At 35.8% G+C, this 12,912-nt stretch overlaps 1 protein-coding gene across 5 annotated transcripts in view; it reads left to right on the plus strand.

Annotated features, from left to right (window-relative positions):
• aplp2 (amyloid beta (A4) precursor-like protein 2) overlaps nt 1-12,912 on the plus strand; it is an 88,392-nt gene that overhangs the window by 32,223 nt on the left and 43,257 nt on the right. For all 5 annotated transcript variants that reach the window (XM_051871344.1, XM_051871340.1, XM_051871342.1 and 2 more), the window contains exons 2-3: nt 10,001-10,174; nt 11,164-11,293. In XM_051871344.1, coding sequence (XP_051727304.1) covers nt 10,001-10,174; nt 11,164-11,293 — 304 coding nt within the window. The remainder of the gene's footprint in view (nt 1-10,000; nt 10,175-11,163; nt 11,294-12,912) is intronic.

The following is a 12,912-nucleotide window of genomic DNA, read 5'->3' on the forward strand; positions in this document are numbered from 1 at the left end:
AAAAAAAAAAAGGTGCCTCTTGTGTTGTCATTCCCCTTGTAGCATGTGCAAGTGACTATTCTCTGTCAACCAATCAACGTTCTGCAGTGAGTCTAGCTCCACCCTTTAGTACCGGACTACTATGCTTAGTACCTGAACGGAAGGGTCCCAAAAAAGTGGGATGGTTTGGAATTAGGTTACCATTCACAACTTCTGACAATGGAAACAGCAAAAATTGCATATCGTACTGAACTGTACTATTTAAATTTTTAAATATAAAATTAAATATTTAAATAAAAAAAATTTAAATATATGTAAAAAAAATAAAATAATTTAAGTTGTGTTCTGATCTATTATTCTCTTACTGTTATATTTTTCAATAATTCAACGACATTACAAAGTAAAACTATTGCAGGTTTTTTTTTTCATTTTATGTTTTTCAATTGAAAAAATCTTTCCATTTTTATAATTTTTAGTGAAAATACTTGGTAGTCAGTGCAGAGGTGGTGGTGGGGGGTGGGGTTAGGATATTGGTTAGTTTAGGAGTGTCACCCATTCAGACCAAGCCGCATTTCAAAAGTCATGCTAAAAACCTTACAAATACAGATTTGAGCTTTCAGAGTCAATGTTGCCGTCTTGTCTGCAAATATGACGTCAGTCGGTCTCAGGACAATGGGATAGTTGTGACCCTCCACACACCTTTATCTTGCTCAAATTTGTGTAGGAACAGGCAGTCATTTGTGACCTAGTGTGTCTGTTTACTCAGAGATGTGAAGCTTGCCTGATGTAAAGGTCAGGAAGACTTGAACAGACTGCTAAACCTTTGGAACAGGACATATTCAAAGTGAAAAGGCAAATGGTTTTGTCTTTCCTCTCTATAAGCTTCCTGATCTATAACGCATACAGTATTTGCAGTGTTCCTGTGACGCTTAACCATGAGAGCGGTGGATTAAACAGTCTAAACCCCGGTTAAGCATTCCTTCACTGGGTCACACGCAAAGCATTGCATTCTGGGAATCCCAGTGATGTGACAGCCTGGTGCAGTACCAGAATGGATTTTCATTAGGGGTGGGCTGTATGTCTGACATCTTATCACAGCACGAGTATATTACAGCAATTGTAATATCATGATGATATAGTTATTTTTGCTGAAAATCCAACTTAAATTACACTAAATGAATGTTGTAATAGGCCTACCTATGTTTAGTTAATCCAAGTGGTTGACTATGATGTAAACTATTTTGCTTTTGTGCCTAACATCCGTTAATAACAAGTTAATCCTCTTCCATGACTTCTATGGGACACGTCCCACTCTGTATTTTTGCATTACTCCATGTTTTGTCATTTTCATGTGTAAATATCATAAAGCAGTTCTGTCCACTAATACACAGACACACTATAGTAAAATCTCTGGTAACACTCCATTCGATTTGTTGACTTGGACCTTTTTTTTTTTTTTTTTTTAATAGATTAGAATATAGAAGAAACTTTATAGAATCTTTTTTATAGAATAAATTTAATAGTGAAAGTGACGCTTATGAAAAAGGGTAGGTAATATAAGCTAAAGCTTCAGCCTGCACCTTTTTTGATTATGCAAAATTACCTGTAATGATAGTACTGCTACTTATGCATTTATTAATCTTTGTTAATGTTAACATTTACTAATACATTATTAAAATGTACAGTTGTATATTTATTAACTAACATTAATAAAGATGAACAAAAATCATAAATGTTTTGCACATTGTTAGTTAATATTAGTAAATGCATAGCGTTAAGTAATGTAACCTTATTGTAAAGTGTTTACAAATCTCTACCTGTTGACACATTTCTGTGGTCACAAGGTATATACAGTCATACCATCCAGCCCTAATTTTCATCTTGCCATTTTCCATGTTTTTGTTTTTGTTCCATGTTTTCACCGAATTACCACCCAGACTTGAGGTTAGAGGTTCATTGTTGCCCACCCTAAAAATAGTCACGTTTTGTGTATTTTACATCTACAGTCTCATCACATTCATCACAAACAGGTGTCTGTGGTTACAGGAGATTTCAGAAGCACATTATGACAGTAGTTCTCAGTTGGGCTGTGTGGATCGGACCAATACTGTCCTGTGTTTGGTCTGCTTCACGTCACCCCTGCAGTGTCCAGACATGTTACAAGCTGGTTTAAGAGCAGCTCACAGATGGACAGACATTGTAAAAGCTGAATTAGACCGCTATGGGGTTCTGGCACTGGGCGTAAAGAGTCTCTGTTTGTGTTTTTAGGAGTGCCAGTTGTGCTACTGTCCAGGCTGAGGTGTGGACTCTGTGTTTGTGGCCTGCAGGATTTTCCCATAGTTTAAAATAGAAAACCAGAGGCCACACATACACAAGGGATTGGACCTGTGGGGTGTTTCCAAACATCAGGCTGTCATAACTGCCCTTTCCTGTGTGTGTGTGTGTGTGTGTGTGTGTGTGTATGTGTGTGTATGTTGCACCATTAAATAGCTCTTCATTTAGCTGTGTGAGGCCACTAATAATTAAACATTTAAGCAATAAAGTACCTGGCTGTGCTCTATTGTGAATATAGTCATGGCTAAAGTAGCCATGTTACATCAGCTTAATAAAAATATCAAGGACTCATTAAAATGTTATTAATTCATCGTTTTAAAAAATGATCTTCAGTATGTATTGAAACTAATTTGGTTTAGTGAGGCTTTATTTATGTCTGTTTTTGTAGTGATTATAAACTTTGGGTAGTTTTGTGATATATGATCCGCCCTTTGCAGTAAAGATGTTTACAGCGGGATGTAAATCCTGCTTTATACAGTAACATGGCTCTGGTTTGTTTTTATGGGAGGCCTTTCTGTTTAGTAGCGTAAAATAACAGTAGTATTATTAATGAAGTAGTAGTAGTAGTATTTACCAAAAAAAAAGAAAAAAAAAGTGTAGAAATATTAAGGTACGCATGAAACAAATTAAATAAAATACAGTGTGTGTGTGTGTGTATACAGTATGTATGTATGTATGTATGTATGTATGTAACGGTTAGTTCCTGTCCTTGATTCTGATTGGTCAATAGCTGTGTTTTATTCACGATAAAACACGGCTATGACCGCTTTTCCCAACGGTTCTGTGTATCACTACACAACACCCTTAGCAACCACTCTTAGCAACATTAACTGTTTGTTCTCAATTGATATTGTTCATTGAAGCTTACTGTATTATGTAGAAGAGTACTGTGAGAAAGAGATTGATTGAGCGAGTTTATTACCTTCATTCAGATTTAGCCTTTTCCTTCAGTTCAGTCTTATGTTCATAATAAAAAATCTGTTTAAATGTCCGAAGTATTATCTTGTCCTTTTAACAGTTAAGGGGTTTTCCCGTGACTGACAGCGCTAGTCAAAGCATTTGTCAGTTGCGTCTTGTTCGGTGTTCACAACAGTTCAGTCTTTTCAATGTACAAGTCTTCGCTACTGACTGACACACTCATAAAGATAGTCTTTGCCGCCATCTAATGGCGTAATAATGTAACTTCTGTTGCTGTTGACGGTCAGGGACTATTTTTTCCAGCGGAAGGCTTTTAGTGAAAGTGGCTTTAATATTTGCATTGTGTGGTAACCGTTTTATAAAAGCAATAAGGTAATCGAGGTTAGTGCTGTATCGTGAATAAGTCATGGCTGAAGGGGCCGTGCCGTGACTTATTCACGATACAGCACAGCCTCTCGTACCTTATTTCTTACATATATATGTGTATATGTATGTATTTAACTATTTAATAGGAATAAATAAATACATTACTCTGTCTCTTATTTTGGCAGACAGAGACATACTGTGCTGTCTCTCTCTTTACAGTGATATTTAACATGCGGTTGTGTTCTGAGCTACAGGAGATAGTTGGATAGGGAGTGTTTTCTCATGACTGTGTGAATATCGCAGCAGTAACACAGAACAACCAGAGCACAGGAAGCTCGTCTTCAGCATCTCTGCTGCATTTCCATACAGGGCCAGCAGGACTTACTGTGAAAGTGTGTTTGAACTATTAGCAAATATAAAGGGGGAAGAGAGAATAAATGAAACTAGTAGAGTAAGCTTGTGCTGAATGAGGTCAGATTTGCTGGAATGAGAGACTCTTTTCTACATAGGGTCTCTGTTGTTCGTGTTTGTCCACTAGTGATGCCAATATCCAAATCTCTCTCTCATTAGCGTCCCCGTGTTTCATTTCAGGATTCCAGCCCACTGCTTGCTTCCTCTTTCAGTTCTAAACAGTGGATGCATGTGTGTGCAAGCATGAGTGTGTGTGTCAGTCAAAGTTTAAGTGCTGTTGAAATGGCCTGCCGCTTGCCGTCTTCCACTTACTGCTGCTCTTGCACTTAAAGCTTGAGTATTTTTGCTTACACTGGTCATTGTTACTGGCCATTTCTTTCTGTCTGTTCCATCACCTCTGTCCTCCTTTTCTGATCTTCTGTCCTGTCTCTCTCCCTTCTGGCATAAAAAGGCAGCCTGATTCTGTCTCTTTCATCTCTTTTGCTTCCCTGTTCTTTCCTGCCGCAGTGTTCAGCAGCCGTAACATTACACATGTGCCACATTTACATATTAAAACATACAAATGTTAAAGCTACAAAATAGCATTTATGCTCCAAACATACATAAATACATTTTATTTTTTTTATAATTTGACTCTTTTATCTTTTTTTTTTTTTGTAAATTTGTTTGTATATGTAATTTAAATTGCATAAAATTAATGTTAGTAGTAGGGCTGTGCGCTATGACAATATATATCGTTACCACGAAACAATGTCTATCGTTACAGATTTTGCTATATCGTGTATATATCGTAGTATGTAAATATATTGCACTGTTGACATTTCAGAGTGATGAAATGCATGAATGAGAATATAAAGAGCGGGACGTGCTTGATGTTAAGAGTTATAAGCGCAATATATCCTGAAAAGGAAGTCGGTGCAGCACTCAGCACTGACTGGCACACTGCCAAAGTGCACGCATGAAACCTGCCTCTCTCAGAAGGCGATCGCGAATTAGAGACGTGCTCGACGTTAAAGTGTATTAAGCACAATAAGTAGGGGTGGGCGATATACTGGTAGACACGATTAGCCGGTGTTGGGGAAATTTTGAAAAATGTCTTATGATGATACTTATATGCTTATGGTTAAATGATTTTGTTTTTCTCAGAAGTGCTTAAGTATGCATTCTTAGGGTGACACGTGGGAAAACACTGAAGTGTTCCTAATATGGTAAAAGGACAGAGGCTTCAGCCTTGGAGGTTAGAGATATAAAAGTGAGGGGAAGCTTTCATTCTTGGTCTTATACTCTGCAGCTACTTGTGTTTCTGTATGACTCTCTGACTTTACTTGCAAGAAATAAAACCTTTGAAAGACAAAGGTCTCTTATGCGGTAAGAGTCCTGTTGATTTTTGCCACAACATCGGTTGAAATTTGTCAACTGGTAGAGATTTTGGACTATCGTCTCTGTCACAGTTACGCTCCCATGAGGTTGCTATGCTGCACGGTCACGAAAGATTATAATTTGCATGAGTTTTTAAGCATTGCTGTTTAAAAACAAGTAGTTTTAAACCGTTTAAGTGCAATTAGCAGCGAAAGACAGCTCATTTCAGCATATGCACGCGCTCTCTGAAGAGACTGAAGAGCGCCGTCTGAGAGACGCTCGGCATGAAGTCGCTGCTCATAGAGCGCGTGAGGACTGAACTGAGTGCTTTTTGATGCCTAATTGGGCTTGAACGGTTAAATACACATACCTATGTGCCAAAGTGACCATGTATTTGCAAGTAAACAGAGCCATTTATGTCTTTAGTGAAGGTACAGTTGAGAAAAACAAGGCTTGAGTTAATGGATTGGTGCAGTCAGTCTTAAAGGGACAGGGACTTTATACATTTTCTTCTTTGCTCTTTCTTTATCACAGTTTACTTGTCTTCAGTAAGCTTGAGTTTTTTATGCTAATAATTTTTTTTTAATTATATTGAAATTGATGATAAATATGAAATTTCAATGATATGAGAATGTTGATATCGTAAAAAATCTTATTTAAAGCAAAAATAACTATTGTGATGTATATTGTTATCGTGATATAAAATTACTCATATTGTGATATAAGATTTTGGTCATATTGCCCAGCCCTAGTTAGTAGCATAATATACTATTCTTTTGTAGCTTTAACATGGTTTTTTTTTTATTATTTTTTTTATTTAATAGTATAATTTAAAAGTATTCAAATTAGGGATGTCAAATCGATTAATCGCATCTATCATAAAAGTTTGTGTTTATGTATGTGTGTGTACACACACACACATATATATATATATATATATATATATATATATATATATATATATATATATATATATATATATATATATATATATATATATATATATATATATATATACCAAAAATGATTCAGACAATAGATATAATTTTAACTAGTGGGTGCAGGACACTATAGTTCATTTAAGTAAACTGTGACATATTATACCCAAAAATTCTTCATACAGTGGACTACCAATATATAAAAGTTTGGGTCCAAAAATTAATCAGACACTTTGACCTGACCATGTTTTGCTTTAAGTGTTATCTGACATAATTAAGATAATTTTTTTCTGACACAGTTTAACTCTGAGATCTTGTCATATTTTATTACCATTTTTTTTTAAACTATAGTGAATAAACTGTATTAATGAATGACATGTTCAAGGTGTCTGAATATATTTTGGTTTGACTGTGTATGACTGTGTATATATAATATATGTGTGTATGTATGGGTGTATATATGTATGTGTGTACACAATATTATCTAAACATACTTTTATGTTAGATGTGATTAATCGATTTGACAGCACTAATTCAAATATTATTTATTTATTTATTTACTTATTAATAATTATTTTAATAATAGTATGTATGTTAGGAGGAGCATATAAACAATTATTTTGAAGCTGTAACATTTTGTTTTAATTTTTTATTTTAAAAACTTGTACTTTGGTAACAAGTCAACTTGATATTGATTATAGGGTTAGTTTTCGATTGATCGTGAGGATATTTGTCCCTGTATATATCCATAATATTCATCAAACTACAGTATTGTTGACAAAAACACTCCTATAAACAGCCCTATTTTAAGGTATGAATTTTGAGGCAAGTTAAATCTCAGTTAAAGAAGTTTCACCTCTAAAGTCATCCCCTTTGAAGCATCACCAGCCATCAAAGTGCCGCTTTTGTAATAAATTCACTGCCTTATTTCAAGCCTATTACTGTCAGACTTCAAATCATCTACTGTGAGTAATGTTTCCATTATTATGTGTAATCCATTTTTATGATAGTTTTGCGTAGTAATGATTTATAGGGATTTAGCTGGGTTATCTGTCAGTTACCCCACTGAAGGGCAGGTTTAGGATGCATATACTACTTAAAAATGCATTTGATTAGCTTAATTACCCAGGGCTTCATCTTAAAGCATCTTTTACAACACGTTTTACTTCCAAATCAGACTTATTTCCTGGTGAAACAGAAAAAATATGTGATGGGTCTCGATTTTATCCATCATGACTGGTTAATTTTGGTAGGGAGAGGTTGAAAAGTAACTAGGATTTGTGTGGGTTCGGAGCAGAGCGTATTCCGAGTGGAAGCAATGAGGCAGGGAGGTGTGGCTGAACGGTATTGTGGTGGAAAGATGAAGCTGTCTCGTCTGCTGTTTGACTGTGTGTGGTTTACTGGGCCGTCCTTGCCCTCCTCCTGGCTGTTTTACAATGTTGTTTCTCTCTCTCCATACTTATCCAGCTTTTCCTTTCCTCTCTCTTTTCACACTTCTCTCCATTTTAAAGGCTGGATGATTTGCCTATTTACTAAACTTTTGCCAAATGTGCAAGTTGATGTTACACTGATTTATAAACAAGTTACTCAAGAGTGTTTGTATGGTGTCAGCACAAAGATTATTGTAGTATTTTTTTTATTTTATTTTAATATTTTTACAAAACATTTTCAGAAAGAATGCATTAAATTGATCAAAACTAATTTACAATGTTTGAAAAGATTTCTGTCAAATAAATGCTGTTCTTTTGAACTTCCTATTCATCAAAGAATCCTGAAAATATGCATCACGGTTTACACAAAAATATTAAGCAGCACAACTGTTTTCAGCATTGATAATAATAACAAATGTATTTTGAGCAAATCAGCATATTGCAATGATTTCTGAAGGATCATGTGACACTGATTGGAGTAATGATGATAAATTCAGCTTTGATATCACAGGAATAAATTACATTTTAAAATATATTAACATAGAAAACATTTCTATTAACGTAGAAAATATTTTAAACTGTAATAATATTTCATTGTATTTTTGATCAAATAAATGCAGACTTGTTGAGCAGAAGAGACTTTACAAACATTAAAATTATACCAACCCCATATATACACACTTACACATACATATACTCAAATGTGTTTGTGTGAAGATGCAAACAAAGCGAGTTGATTGCTGTGTTGCGACATGCTACTCAAAGTTCAACATGTCTGGGCCGTGACCCGACCTCCCGCACCTCTTCAGGCTGTGTTTGTCTTCAGACTGCCAAGAACACAAGGTTTGGGTAAAATGCACGCCTCTCTAATTGCCCCGTGATTACACCAGTTTGTTAACATTTTAGGAGTGTAATCTTACAGTTACTCGGAATGAATCTTAACTTTCATCATAGTCGAAAAATGTTTGTGTAGACCTTTAATGACAGGCCGGGTGTAGCTGCTTCCCGTTTTGGGAAAAGAGGAAGAACATGGTGATTTAAACGAGAGTGTCTCCTATCTACAGGAAGGACAAAAAGGCAAGAGTGGAGGGAAACTTCACTTGTTTCACAGAGGTGGGGGATTTTGTTTGAACTAGTGAAACCAGGTTTAGGGCTTTTTGGTTATGAAATGCAAAAATCCTCATGTATTTTCACACCTTCTATGACCTTAATGTCAAACATGAAAGAGAAACCTGTTTATCACTGCAAAAACTTTACCAAGTGAAAATCCCAGCCGTCCAGAACTTTTTGCTGTTACCTGCGCTCTGGTCAGTAAATTTTTAGCAGCGGTGCCACTGCTGTGAGTTGTGCAGTAAAGTGGGCATCAGCCATCGACAGGAAATGATGCGTTTGGAGTCTGTCGGACATTTTCGTTTTGTCCCTAGAGTGTTTTGAGCGTTTCAATGAGTCATCAGGAAGGTCACGGTGTGTGTTCTGAGGCATAAACGTGTGCTCAGAACAAGCATGGATGGGACAGACAAACTCTCAGTGCGATTAAGCATGTATAAGCAAACAAACCAAATCTAATTCATATCCGTTTGATAGGGTGAACGGTGACCCTGGAGCACAAGGAATATGTCTTTGGAGATAATATCTGCTTCAATTTGTCCTCATTATGTTTATTCTGCTGACTCTGTATAATCTCTTTCCTTATGAGAATAGACGGATGGGATGTTGTTCTTATATAGTGCATGAAAACAAAGTTCATGTTGTATTTGATTTGTAGCCATATAGGGTAAAAGTTGACACAAGTATGTATAAACATTTTAGCAGATATATGCATTTTAGGCCCTGTTTACACCTGGTATTAAGATTTGTTTTTGTCGATTGGATCACAAATGGACAATGCTAAATACAGGTATAAACAGGGTGTAAAGCGTTTTGAGCTTGTCCGCTTTCAACCACTTCCAGAGGTAGTTGAAAACGCATTCGACGGATAGTTTTCGTGGTGTAAACGTTCATGTGGTCGTATGTGTTCGAACTAGTGCTGCAACAACTAATCGATTAAAATTATTCAATTATTGATTTTATTAAAAAATCGATTATTTTTGTTGTTGTTGTTGTCTGTCTCTGAATCCAATCAGTCATTATAAGAGAACTCCAGTTTGATATTTAGCTTTTGTTGGACTATAATAAGAGTGTCTATTGAACTAAACTCTTTTATTCTTTCTCACACCTTTCTTCCTGTTTTTTTTTTTTTTTTTTTTTTTTTTTTTTTTTTTCCAGGCGCTGGCAGCTAACGCTGGTACCGGATTTGCCGTTGCAGAGCCACAGGTCGCCATGTTTTGCGGCAAACTTAACATGCACATTAACATTCAGACTGGTCGCTGGGAACCGGACCCTACTGGATCCAAAACCTGCATCGGAACCAAAGAAGGAGTGCTGCAATACTGTCAGGAGGTAAAATAATGTTACACAGCATAAATATGTCTATTAAATTATGTTGCTATTTAGCTGACACTTATCTCAAGCATCTTGATAAGGTGCAAAAAAGTTGCTGGTTCAGTCCTTACAATCTTCTTGAGCATCCAATTTTCACAATATAATCAATCCATGGTTGATAAAATCTTCCCTTATATCATGTTTCACTCAGAAATGCATAGGTTGGGTTTCACACTGACTTGAAATTAACTTTTTTATATGTATTATTTTCTAATATTATAAATGACACTACTGTTCAAAAGTTTGGGGTCAGCAAGATATTTTGTAATATGAAATTAGCACTTTTATTCAGCAAAGATGCATTAAATTGATCAAACGTGATAGTAAAGACATTTATAATGTTACAAAATATTTCTTTTTGGAAAAAATGATGTTCTTTTGAATTATCTATTTATTAAAGAATCTTATAAAAATGTATCACTTTCTATACAAATATTAAGCAGCAAAAACTCTTTTCAACATTAATAATAATAAGAAATGTTTCTTGAGCAGCAAATCAGCATATTACAATGATTTCTGAAGGATCTGTGACACTAAAGACTGGAGTAATGTTGCTGAAAAAAAATTACAAATGGAAAATGTTTTTAACTATCTTCAGTCATTGCTGTGTAATATTGCTATTGCTGCTGATTTATAAAAGCAATAAGTCTCCCAACACTGTACACTAAAAGATCCTTTCCCACAAGTATATTAAAAAAAAAAACAAAAAAAAAACACTATTTGGTTAAAAATGTCATGTCTCTCATCTGTCGTATGGCTGGCTGCAAAAAACCAATACCCTCCCTGTACATTTTGAGATTGGTTTTCATCGATGTCCTTTTAATACATTTCAGGAGAGAGTAAATCTTGTGTTAGTTCCAATACATGAGCAGATGGCGTCTAGAGATTTTGAAGCATGGATCACCGCTTACAGTTCAGACTGAATCTCTCTGGTCTCTTCCTTTTAGATGTATCCTGAGCTGCAAATCACAAATGTGGTGGAAGCCAACCAGCCAGTCAAGATTGAGAACTGGTGTAAGAAGGACAAGAAACAGTGCAAGGGACACGCTCACATCGTGGTCCCCTACAAGTGCTTGGGTAAGTGGTGTTTGATTGATAGCTCTGTTGTCCTTTTAAACGGGCAATTATCCAGAATGTCTCATGGGGTTAAAGGTGCCATTGTGGAAGTGAGACATCTGAGAACCCAGAATAGCAGTTGAAAGTGACAAGATGAAGACGTTACAGATCAGATTTAGTCCCTAAACTGGTGCTCAGGTAGCCGTTATGGTTCCTTTTCTTTGATGGCTACAGGCTCCATTGAGGCCCTTTACAAAATACTGTATATTGTGACTCTATTTCACTACTTGTTGGAAAAAGTAGCTACAGTTAAACTCCGTTATATTACTGTCACACATCTTGAAAAAAACGAAAAAGTTCAGTTAGCACAACACTGGTCTCAGGAAGGTGGCAGTGGGGTGAAAAGCCATTATTGTGTGGAGAACTTTATAGTAATAAAGCAAAATCCCATTTCCCCTTCCAGACAGAGGCTGGTGGAGATCCATTGGGCTGTGAGTGTGTGTTATTGCTTCTTGTGCCGCAGAGACGGCTACAATACATTGCTTTCTCCTCCAGGAGTTTTCCCAGCAATTGGCAATGGCAACTTGGTCATTTGGGTGGTTTAAACTGTCAGAGTTTGTAAACTCACTTTAGCACTCTTTCTTCACTTTTCTTTTTTCTTCACACTTCATAGTGTCCCACTCACTAACTGGATGTTTGCGATGACATACTGTTGTTAACACTAAAACACATCAATGGAGAATCTCTGCATAATAAGGCATACATCTTGAGGCACACATAAACTACTGATCATAAGTGTGTACAATTTTTTTATTTTATTTTTTTTTTTAATGTTTTTAAAGGCTGCATTTATTTGATCAAAAATAAAGTAGAAAAAAAATTGTGAAATATTATTGCAATTTAAAATAACGGTTTTCTTTTAATATATCTATATATAAATTATGCTATATTTATATAATTTTAAATGTAATTTATTCTGTGATGTCTTCAGTGTCACATAATATATGAAGATATATACATGATAATATGCTGATTTGCTGCTCAAGAAACATTTCTTATCAATGTTGAAAACAGTTGTGCTACTTAATATTTGCTGTATTTTAATAATTTAATAATTACTTAATAATAACTGCATTTTGACTAGTGGTTTCAGACTTTTGGATCACATTATGTATTTTGTGTGTATTTGGTGAAAAATTAAATGGCACTCAACCCCTTTATAAATTGTCAGTCATACAAATACATTTATAAAAGCTACAGTCAGAGACTTACTCTATAGTAACCACCAGGCATAAATAACTTCTCACTGTTATTCATTTTCTCAAGCAAATAAATGATTCCAGTCCCCAATTTCCAATTGTTCTGATCCACGTAAGAAAAATAACATTTATCTCATTGCGTCTCAGAGGAAAAGCTGTCGTCCGCCTGTCCCTGCCTTTTCCTCATCTCCTCCCCGTGTTTGTCCCTCTCTCGTAGGAGATGATTGAGTTGTGGCTCTTTGCGGGCTGAAAAAAGCCATTAGCGCTGCCAGCCGACTGTGAAATGGGCCGACTGTCAGAGGCTTTCCAAGATGGCTGATTTTTGTTTTGTGTGTGTGTTTGAGCTGACGCGGCAGCTGTTGACTCGCATCACCTGATGTC

This window comes from Ctenopharyngodon idella, chromosome 18, assembly GCF_019924925.1.
Source record: "Ctenopharyngodon idella isolate HZGC_01 chromosome 18, HZGC01, whole genome shotgun sequence".
NCBI classification, from domain to species: Eukaryota; Metazoa; Chordata; class Actinopteri; order Cypriniformes; family Xenocyprididae; genus Ctenopharyngodon; species Ctenopharyngodon idella.